Here is a 20,175-nt window from a genome sequence, read left to right as displayed (position 1 = left end):
AACAAAAAGGTGAATCTTTGTGACCTTGGTTTAGGCAGTGGTTTCTTAGCTATGACACCAAAAGCATAAGTGACCACAGAAAATCCAGATAAATAGAACTTCGTCAACATTAAAAGTGTTTGGGCATCACAGGGGACATACTCAAGGCAGTGCAGAGATAATCCACGGGGGGGGGGGGGGGAAATCTGCAGATTATATTGATAGACTTGTATCCAGAATACATAAAGAACTCTTCAAATTCAATGAGACAACTCAACTTAAAAATGGGCAAAATATTAGAATAGACATTTATCCAAAGAAGATAGCCAATAAGCACATTAAGTGATCATCAACATCATCAGAAATCAGGGAAATGCAAATCAAATCCATAGAAAGATACCACATTACCCTATTAAGATGACTGTAATTAAAAAAACGGCAACCACAATAAGAGTGTGGAGAAACTTTGTACATTGTTGATGGCAGTGCAGAGTGGTGCACGCACTTTGGCTAACAGCTGGGCAGCTCCTCCAAAGGCTAAACATGCGGTTAGCACAGCACATGACCCAGCAGTCCCACTCCTGGGCATGTGCCGGAGACATTAAACATGCATCCACAGAAGTCTTACACGGATGTCCACAGCAGCGTCGGTCCTCACACTGAGAGGGGGAACGGTCCCAGTGTCCATCAGCTGACGGTAAATAAACTATGGCATGCCCACACATGACTGCTCTTCAGCAGTGAGAGGAGCGGGCGCGTGCTGCAGCATGGTGGGAACACGCTGCGTGGAGAAGCCCGTCACAAAGGATCACACACTGTCGGTTCCTTTCGTTCGAAATGAGAAGAGAGAAGTCGCAGAGACCAAGTTGACTAGTGGTGGCCTGGGCTGGGCATCTGTGGGAGAGTTGAAAAGGGGAGAGGAGCGGCTGCTGACCGGTTGGGGTTTCTTCTTGGGGTGATGAGAATGTTCTGAACCTGATCGAGGGATCATTGTAGAACTCTGTGCTGGCAGCACTGAACCGTGTGCTTGAAATGGGTGGATTTTATGGGATGTGAAATGTAGCTCAATGAGGCTGTAGAAAAAAAGCTAAATAAAAGCAGGCCATGAGTGGAGCAATGGTGAAACTATCATAAACCAAGGATGGTAATTCATAATCATTTTTTGTATCTGAAGTCTAATAAAATTTTTTAAGTTTTTGAAAGAAAGAAAAGCACTGGTCCACAGGATGAACTCTAGGGTTCTTGTTCTTCAGGTAAAACTATGTTTTGTCTGGCCTCATGCTACTGTATAATCTTATTTCTTGCCACACATATACTTCTGCAAACCCTACACCATACCCAGGGCAGGCAGTCTCTATTGTTGCTTGAACTAGTTCCAAGTGTTAAACTAAGTTCTACTTCCTCTTGAAGTCCTTCCACAGGGACCTATCTTTCTGCCTTCGATTCTTTCATAGGAACCAACCCATCCCTGTGCCCATGGGAAGGCAGCTCCCATATATGGGCGAAAGAGAGGGTGGGGCTGTTTAGAGATTAGGAAAGAGACATTAAGAATAAAAACGTTGCCCTGGCTGCTTTGGCTCAGGTTAGAGCGTCGGCCCGTGGACTGGAGAGTTCCAGGTTCAGTTCTTGCTAACGGCACGTACCTCAGTTGCAGTTTGTCCCTGGCCCTGGTTGGGGTCTTGTGGGTGGGAGCCACTCGATGTGTCTCTCTCATGTGGATGTTTCTCTCTCTCTACCTCCCTCTCTCCCTCCCGCTCTATCTGAAGATAAATGCAAAAATGTCCTCGGGTGAGGATAAAAAGAAAAAGAATAAGAACCTTGCCCTGGCTGGTTTGGCTTAGCCCAGTCGTGGTCATATGAGAAGCAATTGATGTGTCTCTTTCATATTGTCATCTCTCTTCCTCTTTCTCCCCCTCCTCCTCCCCACCTTCCTCCCTTCCACTCTATCTAAAAAATCAAGGGAAAGATATCCTCGGGTGAGGATTAAAAAATAAAATAGCCCTGGCCGGTTGGGCTCAGCGGCTGGAGCGTCGGCCTGCCGTCCAGAGAGACCCCGGTTCGGTTCCCGCTAAGGGCACGTACCTCAGTTGCAGTTTGTCCCCGGCCTTGGTTGGGTCATGCGGTGGCCGCCACTCGATGTGTCCCTTTTACGTCGATGTTTCTCTCTCTCTTCCTCTCTTTCCCTCCCACTCTATCTGAACAAAAAAATGGAAAAATATCCTCGGGTGAGGATAAAAATAAAATAAGATGTTTTAGTAAATAATGGAAGACATCATGGATAAGAACAGCCCCAGAGCCAGAATAAGAGGAAGTGAAATATGGCTTCTGGGCCCAAGGTGCCCGAGCAGACTTCGGTTCTGAGGGCTGTTTCCTGCTGCTCGGGCTTCTCTGACCCGCCAGGCGGAGCTCTTCCTCGTCATGTCATCATCGCTTACCTTCGTTGTGATAACTTGCTCTTCCAAGTTGGGTCATCTTGTGGATTTTTCATTTGTCTATATGAGTAGATAATGAAAAACCAACAAAAATTGTAGTAATTCTGTTCCATATCCATCTATTCTCCACCTACCCCATCCCACCTTCAACTCCTACCACATACCCCAGAAGCATCCCCTAGCACTTCCCTAAACTACCAACAAAACCCAAAATGTACTGGTTTGACTTGCAACTGCTTTTATTTTTTCTTCCAGTCTTGAAATATGTAGCGAAATGCCCCCCAATGCAAGCAGTTGAGAGAATAAAAAGGAGTATTCTTTCCATCCAATTATTTCAGTCCCTGAAGTGTTGATTAGAAGGAACTGAACTTGCAAAATGAGTTCCAGGTTTAGTATATGTTAATAATTTGAGGTTTCACCCACATCCGTAATTTAAAGTTTGGGGAAATAAGTTATGTTATAGCCGAATCGACAGTGATCCAGCCAGAATTTTCACTTACCAAGCTGCACTGTATTATTGAAGATGAATGTGAACTACTTGTGAAGAGGCACTAGTCGGGAAGATAAGAGAGCAGTATGCTTTCAATAAAACTGTCAGTTTACATGTATATTGAAGCCGGAGGGTTGGTCAGATCCTCAGGTTTGGTAATGAGACGTAACTGATTGGGTGTCTCAGGATCGCTCACTGGAAAGGAATGGGAGAAGGTGCCGTACAGGCGGGAGCAGCAGGTCCTGCTTCTCTGTGCACAGCGCCTTTCCAGGCAGGAGCAGGAGCAGGAGCAGGGCCAGGAGCAGTGCTCGGAGCGATCACGGAGACCCTGGGAGGCCACAGGCCGGAAGGTGTGCTTGCTGTGTGGCTGGAGACAAGCGCAAAGGGTGGGTTTGTTGTTGACTCTTACTGAACTCTCGCTGTTGGTCGTGAGGTCCAGCTGTGGAAGCAGCTGTTGGTGGTGACAGGCTCTGGAAGCAGGCGTGTCCCTGGATGTGGCCTCTCTGACTGTTGGGCCCCAGTCATGTCATTCATTCTTGCACACTCATCTCTCGTAGAAACACCAATGACGATCAGCCTGTTGCACAGGTAAAGTAGTCCGGCCTTTTATGCTGCTTCCTTTGCAAAGTTTCCTGTTCGGCAGACAGTCAGCAAGCTCATGCCCTTACCTCTGTGCCTCCCCTCCCAGCAGAGAGACTGGAGAGACGGGGTTATCCACAGAGAGCACTTATGATTCAAATGAAAAATTTCCTATGTATTTTAAGTTGCTTATTAGGAAAAATTGAAAGTCAACTGGTTTTAATTCATTGCTTGGCTTCTTGACAGAAGAGACATTTATTTTCCATTGAGGAATGAGAGCATTTGATTTCTCAAAGAAGTAACTAGAAAGACATTGTAATGATGGCCCTGACGTCTAAGCCCCTTGTGGTCATTAAGTTAATTTTAGAACCTTCCGAGGGCTGGCGAGGAGGCAGCGGCTCCAGCAGCTGGCCAGCTGCCACTGTCAGTGTCGCAGGCTCTGGTAGACAGAGGCGGTGGCGAGAGGGCTGCCGGGATTTCAGTGCAGCTTTGTTCAGCGACCTTTCCTTGAGTCCCGGCTACATGTGGGAACTCTGCAGATTCGGATAGATAAAATGATCTCTCTCCCACTGAGTGACTGTTAAAAGGAATAAACACATAGTGTAACTGAGTCTAATGTAAAGCAGAGTTGGGATCGGGGCATAGAGACACACACGAAGGACTGGGGAAGCACCGCCACCACACCAGTGACGTGGTATTTGTGGTGGGCGTAGGTCCAGGCTTCCTACAGGAAGTAGTACTTGACTGGGCCTTGAAACAGGGACATTTCAGATGTAGAAAGGGAAGGAAAAGGCAGAGCCTGGGGGAAATAGTTCAGCAAGCACGTAGCACAGGGTGTGCGCAGGCTGCTGATGCTACAGTGAGCAGGGATATGTTGTAAGGTGGGGTGGAGCTGGATGGGGAAGGACCTGAAATCACAGGGCTCAGAGGTTGAGACTGTTCTGTAAGCAGAAGGGGGCCACCACGTGTTTCTGAGCAAGGAAGTAACAGTGCGATTTGTGTAGCATTCACTGTGCAATGAATGGATGGCCGAGAAGGAACTAATAGGTACAGGTGATAAGGAGTAGTATCCATCTATGTCCGAGACGACAAGACTGTGAACTGAGGTGTAGGGAAGTAGACAGAAAGGAGGAGCTGGACCCAGGGCACACGTACAGGTACAAGCAGTCACGTCTCACCAGGTGGAAAGTGAGGAAGGAAGGAGAGGTGACTCTAGTGTTCCTGGTGACTGAGGCAGTGATGCCGTTAATGACCGTTAGTGACCATGGGAGCGTCGCTGGAAGAGCAGATTGGATTTTGGAAAATGGTGAGTTTGAGGTGTTTCTTTCCAGGCAAAGGTTAGAAGTTCATGTTAAGGACTTAAGAGTTGGAACTAGTGGCAGAGATAGAAAGATGGAGAATTATTAGCAAACAAATAGCAGTGGGAACTGCGGTTCCAGAAGAGGTTCGCAGAGAAGATGCTGAGTGAGGCGTGGTGCAGACAGCACACGTCCTGGAGTGCTGGAGTGCGGCAGCCCGGGGGCGGCGAGGGGACAGCTGACGACAGGCCAGCTGGGATGGGGAGGGGGGGCTGGGAGAGGGTTGCTGAGCATCTTCAGATGCTGTGACCACAGAATGGGGCGGGTCTGGGGCAGAAGGGAATGGAAATAAGTTGCATATTCTTTATTTTGAATAATCAACTTTAGCCCTGGCCGGTTTGGCTCAGCGGTTAGAGCATCAGCCTGCGGTCCCGAGAGACCCGGGTTCGGTTCCCGCTAAGGGCATGTACCTCGGTTGCAGTTTGTCCCCGGCCCTGGTCGGTCGTGCGGGTGGCAGCCACTCGATGTGTCCCTTTCACGTCGATGTTTCTCTCTCTCTCTCTCTCTTCCTCTCTCTCCCTCCCACTCTACCTGAACAACAAAAAAAAATGTCCTCGGGTGAGGATAAAAAAATAATAATAATAATAATCAACTTTAATAATAATGCTACTTTGATTTTTTTTAAGTCAGTGTCATAAATGTTTGCCCTAAGAAGTGAAAGTACTAGGAAATGGTGAGTCCGTGAGCAGGCTCACGGGTACTTAGATCTGATGCGGCCTGGACACCAGCCGTCTTACAGCCTCATGTTCTTCAGGCGCTGAGCCTGGGTGGGAAGGGAGCGGCCCGCACACTTGCTTTCGGTTACCGGCGCCCTCCCACCCCGGCTCCTGGTGTCTCTCCTCCGCTGTTGTAGGGTTGAGTGGCTGGTTACATTGTTTCCAAGTGTTCTCTTTTTACACTGGATATTCAGAACCTGTATTCTAGCGCCTAGAAACCAGTACTTGCGAGGTTAAGATGACTTGACTTACGTCCGTTTGCCTTTCCAGATTTTGGCTTCAGTAACCTTTTCACCCCTGGGCAGCTGCTGAAGACCTGGTGCGGCAGCCCTCCCTATGCGGCTCCCGAGCTCTTCGAAGGGAAGGAGTACGACGGCCCCAAAGTGGACATCTGGGTATGTGGCCGCCTTCTCTGATGCCCGTGACCTGAGCGACCCTTGACGGATGAGTGTCCTCCTGGGCTGCAGAGTGTTGCATGTGAAGTGAGACCTCGCTCACCTGCTCTCCGCACCCCGGTTCTCTGCCGGCTGCCCCTCTGGGTGGGTGGCCTTGTGAAGGACAGAGTACTGAGGGAACTCTAGATTATTCCCAGGATTAGTGTCTGGGAGAATGGTAAGTGTTGTGAAGATGATTGGCTTTGACAGTGCCCTGTCTTATTTCTCATAAGAAGAAAAGGAAGAAAAGTTTGTTCCATTATCTTGTGCATGACTCACAGCATCTTCAGACAAATACTAGAATGGCCTCTTCTGTTTCCTCTGAGATTAATGGTCCGTCCTCTGTTTGGGTGCAGAGCCTGGGCGTGGTCCTCTACGTGCTTGTGTGTGGCGCCCTGCCGTTCGACGGGAGCACGCTGCAGAATCTGCGGGCCCGGGTGCTGAGCGGCAAGTTCCGCATCCCGTTCTTCATGTCCACAGGTGAGGGTGCTGCTGGCACTCAGCTGGGCCTGGGTCCAGGGAGAGCCGGACGTGCCGCATTGTCCCAGGAGCGGCGTGATGGGGCGCAGACGCCCGTAGCCACCTCTCTGGCTCCAGCTTGCTGACTCGGTGTCCCGGGAGGCACCTGCGGGAAGTGTGCAGCCTGGGGCGGCGGCTGGCGCTGCTGAGCCTGCCTGGGTTTGGCCCTGGTCTCTGCACATGGCCCCTGCTGTCGTGTGGCAGATGACGAGTTCGAGTCTTCGTTTCTTCATTTGTGAACAACTGGGGGTTTTGTGAGGATTCTTACTATGATTCTAAATTAAATAGAGTCAGTAGGTACAGTGGGCTTCGCGCCTCCCCCGCGCCGCTGCGTGTCCTGCTGCTGTGACCCATCCCTCAGGCGCACGCTTGTTGCCGACATAGTGGGGACACTGTTAACACAGTCGTTTAGGGTTCAGGTGTGCGGTTCTGTGACACATCATCTGTGCATTGTGTGTCCACCACCTCAGTCCAGTCTCCTTCCAGCACCGTGTACCCCCTTTGCTCTTCTACCTCCGCCCACCCCCACCCCCCCAGCAGTCACAGCACTGTTCTCTGTGTCCGTGAGTCTTTCTTCGCTTAATCCCTTCGCCCAACTCACCCAGCCCCCCACCTCCTCCCCTCTGGCAGCTGTCAGTCTGTTCTCTGTGTCCATGAATCTGTCTCTACGTTTGTCCATTAGATTCCACATATGACTGAGATCATATGATACTTGTCTTTTCTGACTGGCTTATTTCACTTAGCATAATGCTCTCCAGGGCCCTCCATGCTGTCACAAAAGGTAAGATTTCTTTTTTATGGCTACATGGCATTCCATTGTGTACATGCACCACAGCTTTTTATCCATCATCTACTGATGGGCACTTGGGCTGTTTCCAGATCTTAGCTATTGTAAATAGTGCTGCTACGAACATGGGGGTACATATATTCTTTCTGATTGGTGTTTTGGGTTTCTTCGGATGCATTCCCAGAGGTGGAATCACTGGGTCAAATGGCAGATCCACTTTTAATTTTTTGAGGAAAAAAAAATTAATCCATACTGCTTTCCACAGTGGCTGCCCCAGTCTGCATTCCCACCAGCAGTGCACGAGAGTCCCCTTGTCTCCACACCCTCGCCAGCACTTGTTGTTTGTTGATTTATTGACGATAGCCATTCTGACAGGTGTGAGGTGACAGATCGTTATTGGTTTATTGTGTCCCTGCCCCGTGTCCTCTGCCTCCTGCTGTACAGCGCTGCCGGCCGGGCGCAGGACATGCACGGAGTGAGCGAGCACGTGCGCGGGCCGGTCAGGGTGCCGCCGCCGAGCGCTCCCTTCCGATAGCAACGTCTGGCAGTTCTTCATGGCGTTTGCGTTGGCAGTTTCCCTTACTTGATCCGATTTGAACTGCGTGACGGTGCTGTGGAATTGGTATTGACACCTACTGCTTTATCAATTTGCCAATGAAATTTAAGAAGCTGAAGTTTAAAGAAATTAGTTGATTTGCCTAAAGCCACACAGGGAATCAGTGACCACGTGAGAACGCATCTCGGTGTTTGCCCTGCTGCCCTGCAGTGGGAGGGGCAGCGACGCAGCCCGCTGCCCTGCCCTCAGGGTCCACAGTGTCTCCCCGACCTCCGCCCCACCCCTGTGCCCTGCGAGACCTTCACTGGAGCCCCCTGGGGCTGGCTCGGGCTGGACCGGTGAGCCAGCCACACTGGCTGCTCCTGCTTGGAAACAAGCCCGCAGCCCTCAGCCACTTAGGAGACTTCTGTTTGTGATGTGATCTAAGTTAAATGAACGTTTGAGAGCTCGGAGAATACCAACATAATTATCCTAAATGTCATTTTTTAATCCCAGACAAATAATTCCTTCGGTAGGAATAATAACTTTTGTGAAATTAAGTGCAGAGAATGAGAAACACCCCGTCTGGGAAGTGAGCAGATGATTGTACATCGCCAGCAGGACCTCTCCTGCCCTCGGGGGTGGGCATGCGCTCAGCCTCGCCCGACAGCAGGCCCGGACCCAGGCTGTCCGCGGGGTGCTTGTCCGGACAGCGAGGTGTCAGAGAACATGGGCTTGTTAGGTTGTGAGTCCTTTTCTTAGGTTAGACATCGTTACATCAAGTTTCGAGTTCAGGTGAAGGACACCGGGGCCTGTCCTCAGAGCCCTTTTCTGCATACATCTCGTTTCTGGGCACAGTGGCCTCACTGGACCTAGAGGGACGCGTTCTCTGGAGGCCGGGCCGGCTGTGTCCGGCTGCAGGTCCGCTGTCACTCACTGCAGAAGGCGATGCGGTTGGAGAAAGTTCTGAAAAACAAGATTCTTTTCTTAGGCTATTGTTCTAGACCTGATCTGAGTTTATCTATTTTTCTGCCAGAAGGGTCTAGAAACTTTAGCAGAGCTGGTATGGCTTTCTAAATGAACACTCGGGAGGCAGAGTGGGGAAGGCCCCAGGGCTGGCTGCTTCTAGCCTAGGTAAACTCCAGCTGCGCACAGACTGTGCCGTGGGTACGCCCAGTTCGGGAACTCCAAGCACCTCTTTGCTGTTGGTGACGTGTGGATGAAGTGTCCTCACGCAGTGGGCACTTCTGCGCCTGGGTCTTGTTTGCGACGAGCTCCCTTCATGGCATCCTGACGTGTGTGCTGAAGACACGTGTCACGTTGGAAGAGCAGTGACTTATGTTTAGAGGAGGGCTTGCTGGAGGCCGGACTAGCGCTGTGCCACCCAGCCCTGCATCTGTGTCCTCCCCCTCCGCCCTGGGCCGTGCCACCCAGCCCTGCAGTGTGTGTCCTCCCCCCTCCGCCCTGGGCAGTGCCACCCAGCCCTGCAGTCTCTGTCCTCCCCCCTCCGCCCTGGGCCGTGCCACCCAGCCCTGCATCTGTGTCCTCCCCCCTCCGCCCTGGGCTGTGCCACCCAGCCCTGCATCTGTGTCCTCCCCCTCCGCCCTGGGCCGTGCCACCCAGCCCTGCAGTGTGTGTCCTCCCCCCTCCGCCCTGGGCAGTGCCACCCAGCCCTGCAGTCTCTGTCCTCCCCCCTCCGCCCTGGGCCGTGCCACCCAGCCCTGCATCTGTGTCCTCCCCCCTCCGCCCTGGGCCGTGCCACCCAGCCCTGCAGTGTGTGTCCTCCCCCCTCCGCCCTGGGCAGTGCCCCCCAGCCCTGCAGTCTGTGTGCCACCCAGCCCTGCAGTCTGTGTCCTCCCCCCTCCGCCCTGGGCCGTGCCACCCAGCCCTGCAGTCTGTGTCCTCCCCCCTCCGCCCTGGGCCGTGCCACCCAGCCCTGCAGTCTGTGTCCTCCCCCCTCCGCCCTGGGCAGTGCCACCCAGCCCTGCAGTGTGTGTCCTTCCCCCCTCCGCCCTGGGCAGTGCCACCCAGCCCTGCAGTCTGTGTCCTCCCCCCTCCGCCCTGGGCTATGCCTCTTCCACGTCCGGGCTGTGCTCCCGTCATCTCCCATGAACCCTAACGGCGCCCTATGTGCTGTGAACATTCAGCAAGTACGTTTTCATGACAAACCGTGTCATCATCAGCTACCTATACACTTTTTTTTAAAAGAAAAGCCTTTTTTAAAAATGTTTATTGATTTGAGAGAGAAAGGAAAGGAGGGAGGGGGAGAGATTTGTCGTTACACCTGTTTATGAGCTCATTGGTTGATTCTTGCATGTGCCCTGACTTTTTTTTTTTTTACAGACTTTCACATCAGACTCTGGTGTTTTATTATTATTAAAGAGTGGCTCACTGACGATCTCAATTATTCATTGGTTGTATGTACATTTGTTGTGTAGGTGGTTATGTAAAGTCAAGTGACTTCTAGGTTTAAAAAGGTTTTGATCTGTAGACTTTCTTTTTGGTTTACTGTAAACTTATTTTAATTGAAACAGAAAGTGAAGTTGACTTTGACTTGCTGTGTGTCAAGGACTACGTTTGATCTAGACCAGTATTTTGGGGTTAAATTTCTCAGAGCATCTCAGAGAGCAGTTAGGTAAAACCCTAAGCCTAAATTATACAAGGATTGAAAGTCGAAACTTGCTGTTCTTCGAGCTGTTTCAGAAGCTGGGAGCTGGCCTGACCACATGTGTTAGCAGAGGCTTTCTCGGACTCCCCCTCTCACCAAGGGAAGGCAACAGCTTAATTTTTTTTAATATGTTTTTATTGATTTTTTTTTTTAGAGAGGAAGCAAGAGAGAGAAACATCGATGTGTGAGTGAAACATCAATCAGCTGCCTCCTGCACGCCCCCTACTGGGGACTGAGCCCACAGCCCTGGCCTGTGTCCTGACTGGGAATCAAACCGGGACCTCTCAGTCCCTGGGGCAACACTCTTTCCACTGAGCCACACCAGCTGGGTACAACTTAAACTTTTTGAGTACCAGACTCATTCATTACTAATATATTCTTTTAAACCATCAGAGGCCTATTTCTTAATGCCTAGTTTGTCTTACCAGTCATACTGACTGCTAGCAAATGTGGTAATATCAGTCCTTTATTTAACTGAGGAGAATTAATTTACAGTGAAAAAAACTGCAGTGACAGCAAGTTCATAGAGAGCTCTCATGGGACAATGTTTTTGAGTCCTTATCGATTAGACTTCATTGCGACTTAATGAATTGTAATGCTGCATGAGCATCTCGTCACGGGGAATGCAGGCCAGACGTCCACAGTGCTGATGGGGACTCTGCAGCTCTGCCCCAGCGGCGTCTCGCCCGGAGCCTCGGCGTCTCGCCCGCTGAAAGCGTGGCGGTTGGAGGGCAGGGGCAAGAGGTTCACGCAGCTCACCCGTCAGCCCCGTGTGCGAGCGGGCTCAGAGTCCTCCCCGCGTGGGGGGACACCTGTGTCGTGCTGCCCTGTTCTGAGCGCAGGGTCTGCGCAGTTCGACTGAAGCAGGCCCCCGACCTCTCCGTGACCACACCAGGGCAGCAGAACCAGTGGCTTAGTACTGCTGCTGCCCTGTTCGTCATTATCCTTTTTCAGCAAACTGTGCCCTGCCCCGTGGAGGAGCACCAAGGGAGCCGTGAGTGGAGGGCTCCGGAGATGGGGACAGTAGCTCACAGTCACTGACACTCTACCCTCCAGACATTGCTGCGTTAGCTTATTTAGTGTCCAAACTGCCCTGCGAGCTAGGTTTCTGTTGTCACTTGATAGACACGACATTGAGGCAGGGTCAGGTTACATAGCGCCCCCAGAATCTCAGCTAGTAAGTGGCGGAGCGATATCTGAATCCTGCAATCTGGCTTCAGAAAAACTCTGTCTTTGGTTACGATTTAATTCTCAATCAATACATGTCTGCCAAGTTATTCCAGGTGTCAGGAGAGTCCTGGAATAGATGTTTTGTCCATCCACCCCTGGATTATTAGTTGAAAAAAGAGTATCAAGTAAAACTGAGCCAGAATTTTGTTCTATAATGATTGATATTAGGACTTAAAAATATATTTGAATAATGATATGATAGCATAAGCAACAAACTTTTATTTAAAAAATGAGAACTGCAAATTGGACAGTGTCTAGTGTAGCGGTGTAGCTCGGGCTAGAGGCGAATGGGCAGTGTCTAGTGTAGCGGTGTAGCTCGGGCCAGAGGCGAATGGGCAGTGTCTAGTGTAACGGTGTAGCTCGGGCCAGAGGCGAATGGGCAGTGTCTAGTGTAGCGGTGTAGCTCGGGCCAGAGGCGAATGGGCAGTGTCTAGTGTAGCGGCGTAGCTCGGGCCAGAGGCGAATGGGCAGTGTCTAGTGTAGCGGCGTAGCTCGGGCCAGAGGCGAATGGACAGTGTCTAGTGTAGCGGTGTAGCTCGGGCCAGAGGCGAATGGACAGTGTCTAGTGTAGCGGTGTAGCTCGGGCCAGAGGCGAATGGACAGTGTCTAGTGTAGCGGTGTAGCTCGGGCCAGAGGCGAATGGACAGTGTCTAGTGTAACGGTGTAGCTCGGGCCAGAGGCAAATGGACAGTGTCTAGTGTAGCGGCGTAGCTTGGGCCAGAGGCGACTGCTGACATCAGCAGCATTTAAGCAGCATCTCCTAGTTCTGAATCTCAATTCTGACAGTGCCACGGCCACCTAGGAAACTACTGAAAATAAGGGAGTTCAAGAAATAGGTGGTGTTTTCTAATAATCGAGACACGTGAGTCAAACACTTGCTTTCTGCTCGGGTTGGGAACCGCGAGGCGGAGAGAAAGCCCCTCCGCCTGTTCCTCGGCCCCTGGTGGAAGCTTCTCGCAGCGCCTTCTGGGCTGCTCGGTCTGCAGGCCATGTCCCTTGGGCCTCTGTTCAGCCACAGAAAACCCTCGCACGATACAGTTATCAGGAACTTTATTTCTATGTGAGAACCTTCTGATAATAATTTGCAGGAAACAGTGGTGTTGGGATTTGTATAAATCTGGAATTCTCCACTTTCTTGTCTGATCTCTTGCTGTGTGATTGTCCTTCTAGGAGTTTTACTGAGTCCTTCAAGTCCTGCGACTCCCATTTGTCTTTCCCAACAGGACTGAAAGCAAATGGTTTCAAAATAAGGCATTTTATTTCTCAGGGCCATTGTGTTTAGAGGAACTGATCTCAGGGTTTATTTTATACGAGTCAAATCTTACTATAACCAGCCCATTACAGCTAATTCCAAGATTACGTGTTTTCTTTGTTTGAGTGAAGCTGTAGTATTGACTATTACTGCAACAAAATCCCTTACCTCGCAAGTTAGAAATGCTTATATAGTTCTATTGTGACAGTAATGTATCAAAATTTAATTTATAGAGTAAAAATCTTCCAATCCCTACAGCACCATTGTTCTAACAATATCCAGTATAACATAATTTCATGGCAACAATGAAAATAAAATACTGTTATTGTGTATATTTTTGTATATATGCAATCTCCAAATTCATCTATAGGATAGCACATTCAGTGTATGTTATTTATACATAGAAATGTCTTGTTTTCAGACCATATGTCTGCGTTGTTTAGATTTTAAAATAGTCACTCTGTAAAAGAGGTTGGACCTCAGCTAGCAGCTGACAGTGACGGGTTTCCCTGGCATCTTAGTGTCATTTCCAGGGCTTAGTCCCCAGCAGAGCGAGGATTCTAACTCTGGTCAGCTTCTTCTTGGCAGAAACACCTATGATTTTCTACTGATTCTTTTTCTTTTTAATACAAGTTTTTTTTCTTTATTGATGTTAGAAAGAAAGGAAGGGAGAGAGCGAGAGACAGATACAAACATCAATGAGAGAGAACATCTATTGGCCGCCCCTGCATGCCCCCCACTGGGGATCAGGCCCACAACCTGGGCATGTGCCCTGACCAGGAATTGAACCAGCGACCTCTTGGTGCAGGGTCAACGCCCAACCACTGAGCCACACCAGCTGGTCAACTTACTGATGTACTTTTTAATTATTTATATAGGGATCATGACATAGCAAGATAGTCACACCGTTTTCACATGTTATGACAGGATCAGACCATTATGACAGACTTCAGTTTCTTTTGTTAAGAAAAGGCATCTTTTGTGCATGGTCTTTCTCGTCGGTGAAGGCAGATCACTTTAAAGAGGCTCTGGCCACAAACACGTGTACGTCCAGAACACGTGACGTCAGGGCGGGGCCTCTTCCCCTGGCCGTGCTGCTCCCCCGGTCAGCCGCGGATGTCGATCTCCCCAGACTGGTCCCAGCACAGAGGGAAGATGACTGCCTCGGGTAGTGTGTCGTGCAGTGTCCTTGTTCTGTGAAGTTGAAGACTTCAGTGCCACGTCACTTTAAAAAAATTATTCAGTTTTCAAGGGAAACGTGTATTAGAGGTTTAATAGCCAATTTATTGTTTCCTTTTTGGATTTTGAGATTTGAGAAAAAATAGAGCCCTCTTTGAAATTTGAATTGCTCTGGAGAATTAAACGTTATTAAGAAGTTGGTTAAAATTATTGAAAATAAACAGCTCTTGGGCTAAGTGCTTTGGATTTATCTTTGAACACCTGGTATTTATGTGACTGAGGACGCGAAGGCAGACCACAGCCTTCCGCCGAGCACCTGTGACAGGCTCGCGTCTCCGGGGGTGCTTCTCCCTGCCTCCTTCCCTGTCTTCTGCTCGTCGAGGTCTCGTTCCCCGCAGTTGTCTGTGGTCAGAAAGAACCCATGACTCAACTTCTTTCGGACCACTGCTCTGCCACGTCCCATGCTTGGGCATCACAGGGAGGGCGTAAGGGACAGTTGGCATTCCCTCTGGTGTAGGATCAGCCTGGAGATCCTGATGGTCCAGCTCCCTGATTTCACTGTCCCTTCTCGTCTGGGACTCCTGGACTGGGCGTCTGTGTCTCCGCCTCCATGACACTGTCCCTGCCAGGCAGCAGGCCAGGAGAAACCAAGTCCTCTCCTCGGGGTGCACTTCGTCCTCGTCCGCCTTAGTCCAGCTTCTCTCCTCCCTCAGTGCCGCTTTCCAGCTCGCTCAGCCTCCTGACCGGGCGTTCGCACAGCCCAGTTTGAGATTTGGCTTGGAAGTGACATTACCACGACGAAATCTGTGGCGGTTGCGTGGCGTTTGATCTGTCAGAGGAGGAATAAGATGGATTTGATTTTTTTTATTAAGATATGCTGGCTACTATTTAAATATCAATAATTAATTTATTTTAGGTACTATATGGATTAAGAACTCTAGCTTTGGAGTAAGACTGGCCAGAATTTATATCCCGGTCAAGTTTCTTCACTTCTCTGATTTTTAATTTCTTTTTCTATAACATTAATATAGTAAATTATAGAAGTTGGTTTATCAATTAAATGCTTAAATGAACTTAAAAGGTTTAGCACTCTGCCCTGGCCGCTGTGGCTGGTTGGTTGGGCATTGTCCCATGGAGCGAAAGGTTGCCGGTCCGGTCCCCGTGGTCAGGACCCGGCCCAGACGGTGGGCTCGCTCAGACCCACGTGCGGCTCTCACGTCAGGTTCTCACTCTTTCTCCTCCCACCTCCTCTTCCTCTCGCTCTAAAAATCCATTCAAAAATCTTAAAACAAAAGCTTAGCACTCTGTCTACCATATGAGTGCTCAGTAAATATTAGTATTTATTATTAAATCATATATTTCAAGAATTGTTCTTTTAATCTTTCATTCCTTTCTTCCTTATTTTGCTTTTTAGTCTTTTCTGTGTGTTTTTCACTCTTACTGTCTTAACACACTAAAGATATATTATTAACACTTTTAGTTAAAGCCACAGAATTTATGAAGAATACTTACCTGCCAGAAGTCTTGGTTTGTTATATCATAACCTTGATGCTGTAGCTAAGCCCACATGCAGATAGGTCCTCAGCTGGTAATCTGATTTACAGGTTAGTCTGTAGAGCAGCGGTTCTCAACCTGTGGGTCGCGACCCCTTTGGTGGTCGAATGACCCTTTCACAGGGGTCGCCTAAGACCATCGGAAAACACATGTTTCCGATGGTCTTAGGAACCGAGACACGGCTCCTCTGTCCGTCTCCAGGCGGGTCCACCCACGTGCAGATGCGCCCACAGACAACATGAGGAGCTGGATTAAAGGGTCGCGGCATTAGGAAGGTTGAGAACCACTGCTGTAGAGGCTCAGAGAAGGTCAGTAAGGAAATACCCCCTATGAACATGGGGGTACACATATTTGTAAGGAATCGGGGGCGCCGCCGAATAAAACAGAGAAGAGACTGGAGAGCCAATCAGCCGAATAAACAGGGATCAGGCTTTATTGGGTGCACTCCGGGCGGGTTCACAGACTCCGGGGGTCGAGTCCTAGAAGCCGCGCTCAATGTAGGGGCTCGTGTCTTTTATATCTGCCTGTTGCAGCTGGAATTTGTCCCTTAGGGTTTGGCCCTGCGGGGGCTATGCATGGAGCCTCTGGAATGTGGATCGATAAGAGCAAGATGGGAGTTAATCTACAAAGAGGCAGGCCGTTCAGGGTGGGAGGCAAGGCTGAGCAAGGAGACAATGGTCGAGCACTTTGCCTGGCGCCAGTCCCCAGGCCATCGGACAATATTCTTCCTGATTGGTGTTTCAGGCTTCTTAGGGTATATTCCTAGAAGTGGGATCACTGGATCAAATGGCAGTTTAATTTTTGAGGAAACACTGTATTGTTCTCCATAGTGGCTGCACCAGTCTGCATTCCCACCAGCAGTGCACTAGAGTCCCCTTTTCTCCACACCCTCGCCAACACTTGTTGTTTGATGATTTGTTGATGGCGGCCATTCTGACAGGTGTGAGGTGATACCCCATAGTCTTTTTAACTTACATCTCTCTGATGATTAGTGACTTTGAGCATTTTTTCATATGTGTAGGCCATTTGTATGTCCTGTTTGGAGAGGTGTCTATTTAGGTTCTCTGCTCATTTTTTAATTGAATTGTTTGTCTTCCTTTTGTTGAGTTGTGTGAGTACTCTATATATTTTGGGAATTAACCCCTTATTCTATGTATTGTTGGCAAATATGTTCTCCCAGAGAGTGGGATCCCTTTTCATTTTGTTGACGGTTTCTTTTGTTGTGTAAAGCTTCTTAGTTTGATGTGGTTCATTTGTTTATTTTTTTCCTTTGTTCTCTTGCCCTAGGCTATGTATCATTGGAAATTCAGCTACTTGAGATGTCTGAGATTTTGCTGCCTTTGGTTTCTTCTAGGATTTTTATGGTTTCATGATTTACGTTTAAGTCTTTTATCCATTTTGAGTTTATTCTTGTGTGTGGTGTAAGTTGGTGGTCTCATTTCATTATTTTGCATGTACCTGTCCAGTTTTCCTAGCACCGTTTATTGAAGAGACTGTCTTTCATCTGTGTGCCTGTCCTTGTGCCAGTACCAGGCTGTTTTGATTAAAATAGCTTTATAGTATAACCTGATATCCAGTATTGTGATCCCTCCTACTTTGTTCTTCTTTCTCGTGATTGCTGTGGCTATTCGGGGTCTTGTTTGGTTCCATATAAATTTTTGGAGTATTTGTTCTAGATCAATGAAATATGTCGTTGGTATTTTAATGGGGATTGCATTGAACCTTTGGATTGTTTTGGGTAATATGAACATTTTAATGATATTAATTCTTCCAATCCATGAATACAGCGTATGCTTCCACTTGTTTACATCCTCCTCTATTTCTTTTTTCAATGTCCTGTAGTTTTCTGAGTACAGGTCTTTTACCTCCTTAGTTAAGTCTATTCCTAGGTATCTTAATTATTTTTGCCGCAATGATAAATGGGATTGTTCTTTTAGTTTCTCTTTCTGTGAGTTCATTACTGATATATAAGAATGCCGTCAATTTTTAGGGTTTTCTGTGCACAATATTATATCATCTGTGAATAATGACAGTTTTACTTCCACCTTTCCAACTTGGATGCCTTTTATTTTTCTTCTTGTTTGATTGCTGTGGCTGTGTATAAATTCTTATTTGCATTTTTCTGGAGGCTTTTCAAGCCATCTGAGACCAAAAAAATGGTTACAGATGACTAGATAGAAATTCAAGATCCTGCGATTGAACTACATATGTCTTGTAATCAGGATATACCGTGGTGGTGGTGATTTATTTTGTATTTAAGGAAATTGTCTTTAAAACAAATCTCTGTTTTAAATCAAGCTTGTCACTGAATGTGATTCTGTGATTCTGCTTTGGTTGTTGAATCAGGACCAATATGGTGACCTTTTTGCACTAAATGCTGCATGGAAACCCAAAGAGAACAGGAGCGCCATCTAGGGGTCCTGACAACAATGTCACATTTGGAATCGCCCAGGCCTTCTCCCCTACACAGGGGTCTTCCTTCCCTCCCTGCCTCCCTCCCTCTCTCCCTTCCTCCCTCTCCCCTTCCCTCTCCTCCCCTCCCGTCTTTCTTCCCTCTCTCCCTCCCTCCCTTCCTGTTACAGATGTTTCTCCTTTTTCCCCTGTTGTTACCCTCCTCTCCCTCCCTCCCCGCCCTGTCCCGAGCTTTGCTGTCCATGTCCATTGTTCATGCACACATGCATATAAGTTCTGTGGTTTATCTCCCCCCCACTTCTTCTGGGGATTGCCAGTCTGTACCCCACTTCCACGTCTCTGGGACTACCCTGTTCTTTAGACTCTACACAGGTGTCTTTAGCTTTAGTAACTTTCTAAATTAAGAACACTTTTTCCCTCAAGTAATTGCAAACCATAAAGGTGTGTGTCAATATTTATAACCTATTCAGATGTTATATTTGTGGGTTCTCTTCTTGCTACTCTGGGAACATAATTTTAATAGAAGCTTAATATTGTAGATAGTATTAATTAGGAGTATTTTGCCTTAATTTCTCTTAGTGTTTCTTTCAAGATGGTGATATAGAGTCGTGTCTGCCAAATGCTGTGGGGATGGTGGGGCCGCGGAGCCGAGTTCACCCTGGAGACGCGCACGGTCAGCACGCAGTGGGGAGGCGGGACGGGTGGCGGGGCATGCTCCAGGCCCGCTGCGCTGCTGCGCTGCGGTGCGTCCATTAGCTTGTTTCTTCTGCTCTTGTAGATGGTGCTGATAATAGTGTCTAGTTTAAAGTTGTTGTGGAGATTAAATGAAATAAAGTTGGTAATCCCAGTGCCTGATATATAAAGAGCCTTGTAAAATTAGCAACACTTTATTTTTGTTAGTGTCACTGGCTAGTTTTGTTTTCAGGACAGCTGTAATGAAATAGAAACAGAAAATTTTAGACCTATAACTTATAGAAGTTTATAGTTTTAAAAAGCATTTTCACAAATACCAACTTGTTTGGTTACAGCGGTTGGTGAATGTCCTTCGCGCGCCCAGTGGCTGTGTGGAGCTGCTGCAGGAGGGGCACCGCCTTGGTGGAGCTTGTTTGGTTACAGTGGTCGGTGAATGTTCTTCGCGCACCCAGTGGCTGTGTGGAGCTCCTGCAGGAGGGGCACCGCCTTGGTGGAGCTTGTTTGGTTACAGTGGTCGGTGAATGTCCTTCGCGCGCCCAGTGGCTGTGTGGAGCTGCTGCAGGAGGGGCACCGCCTTGGTGGTGGAGCTTGTTTGGTTACAGTGGTCGGTGAATGTCCTTCGCGCACCCAGTGGCTGTGTGGAGCTGCTGCAGGAGGGGCACCGCCTTGGTGGTGGAGCTTGTTTGGTTACAGTGGTCGGTGAATGTCCTTCGCGCACCCAGTGGCTGTGTGGAGCTGCTGCAGGAGGGGCACCGCCTTGGTGGAGCTTGTTTGGTTACAGTGGTCGGTGAATGTTCTTCGCGCACCCAGTGGCTGTGTGGAGCTCCTGCAGGAGGGGCACCGCCTTGGTGGAGCTTGTTTGGTTACAGTGGTCGGTGAATGTCCTTCGCGCGCCCAGTGGCTGTGTGGAGCTCCTGCAGGAGGGGCACCGCCTTGGTGGAGCTTGTTTGGTTACAGTGGTCGGTGAATGTTCTTCGCGCGCCCAGTGGCTGTGTGGAGCTGCTGCAGGTGGGGCACCGCCTTGGTGGAGCTTGTTTGGTTACAGTGGTCGGTGAATGTCCTTCGCGCACCCAGTGGCTGTGTGGAGCTGCTGCAGGTGGGGCACCGCCTTGGTGGAGCTTGTTTGGTTACAGTGGTCGGTGAATGTCCTTCGCGCACCCAGTGGCTGTGTGGAGCTCCTGCAGGAGGGGCACCGCCTTGGTGGTGGAGCTTGTTTGGTTACAGTGGTCGGTGAATGTCCTTCGCGCGCCCAGTGGCTGTGTGGAGCTCCTGCAGGAGGGGCACCGCCTTGGTGGAGCTTGTTTGGTTACAGTGGTCGGTGAATGTCCTTCGCGCGCCCAGTGGCTGTGTGGAGCTCC

At 49.2% G+C, this 20,175-nt stretch overlaps 1 protein-coding gene across 6 annotated transcripts in view; it reads left to right on the top strand.

Moving 5' to 3' along the window:
• SIK3 (SIK family kinase 3) overlaps nt 1-20,175 on the top strand; it is a 280,202-nt gene that overhangs the window by 215,837 nt on the left and 44,190 nt on the right. For all 6 annotated transcript variants that reach the window (XM_036257870.1, XM_036257868.1, XM_036257871.1 and 3 more), the window contains exons 5-6: nt 5,825-5,949; nt 6,345-6,468. In XM_036257870.1, coding sequence (XP_036113763.1) covers nt 5,825-5,949; nt 6,345-6,468 — 249 coding nt within the window. The remainder of the gene's footprint in view (nt 1-5,824; nt 5,950-6,344; nt 6,469-20,175) is intronic.

Source organism: Molossus molossus, unplaced genomic scaffold (assembly GCF_014108415.1).
Source record: "Molossus molossus isolate mMolMol1 unplaced genomic scaffold, mMolMol1.p scaffold_m16_p_13, whole genome shotgun sequence".
NCBI classification, from domain to species: domain Eukaryota; kingdom Metazoa; phylum Chordata; class Mammalia; order Chiroptera; family Molossidae; genus Molossus; species Molossus molossus.
Note: the sequence above shows the minus strand (reverse complement) of the source record. Positions and strands in the feature narration are given on the sequence as shown.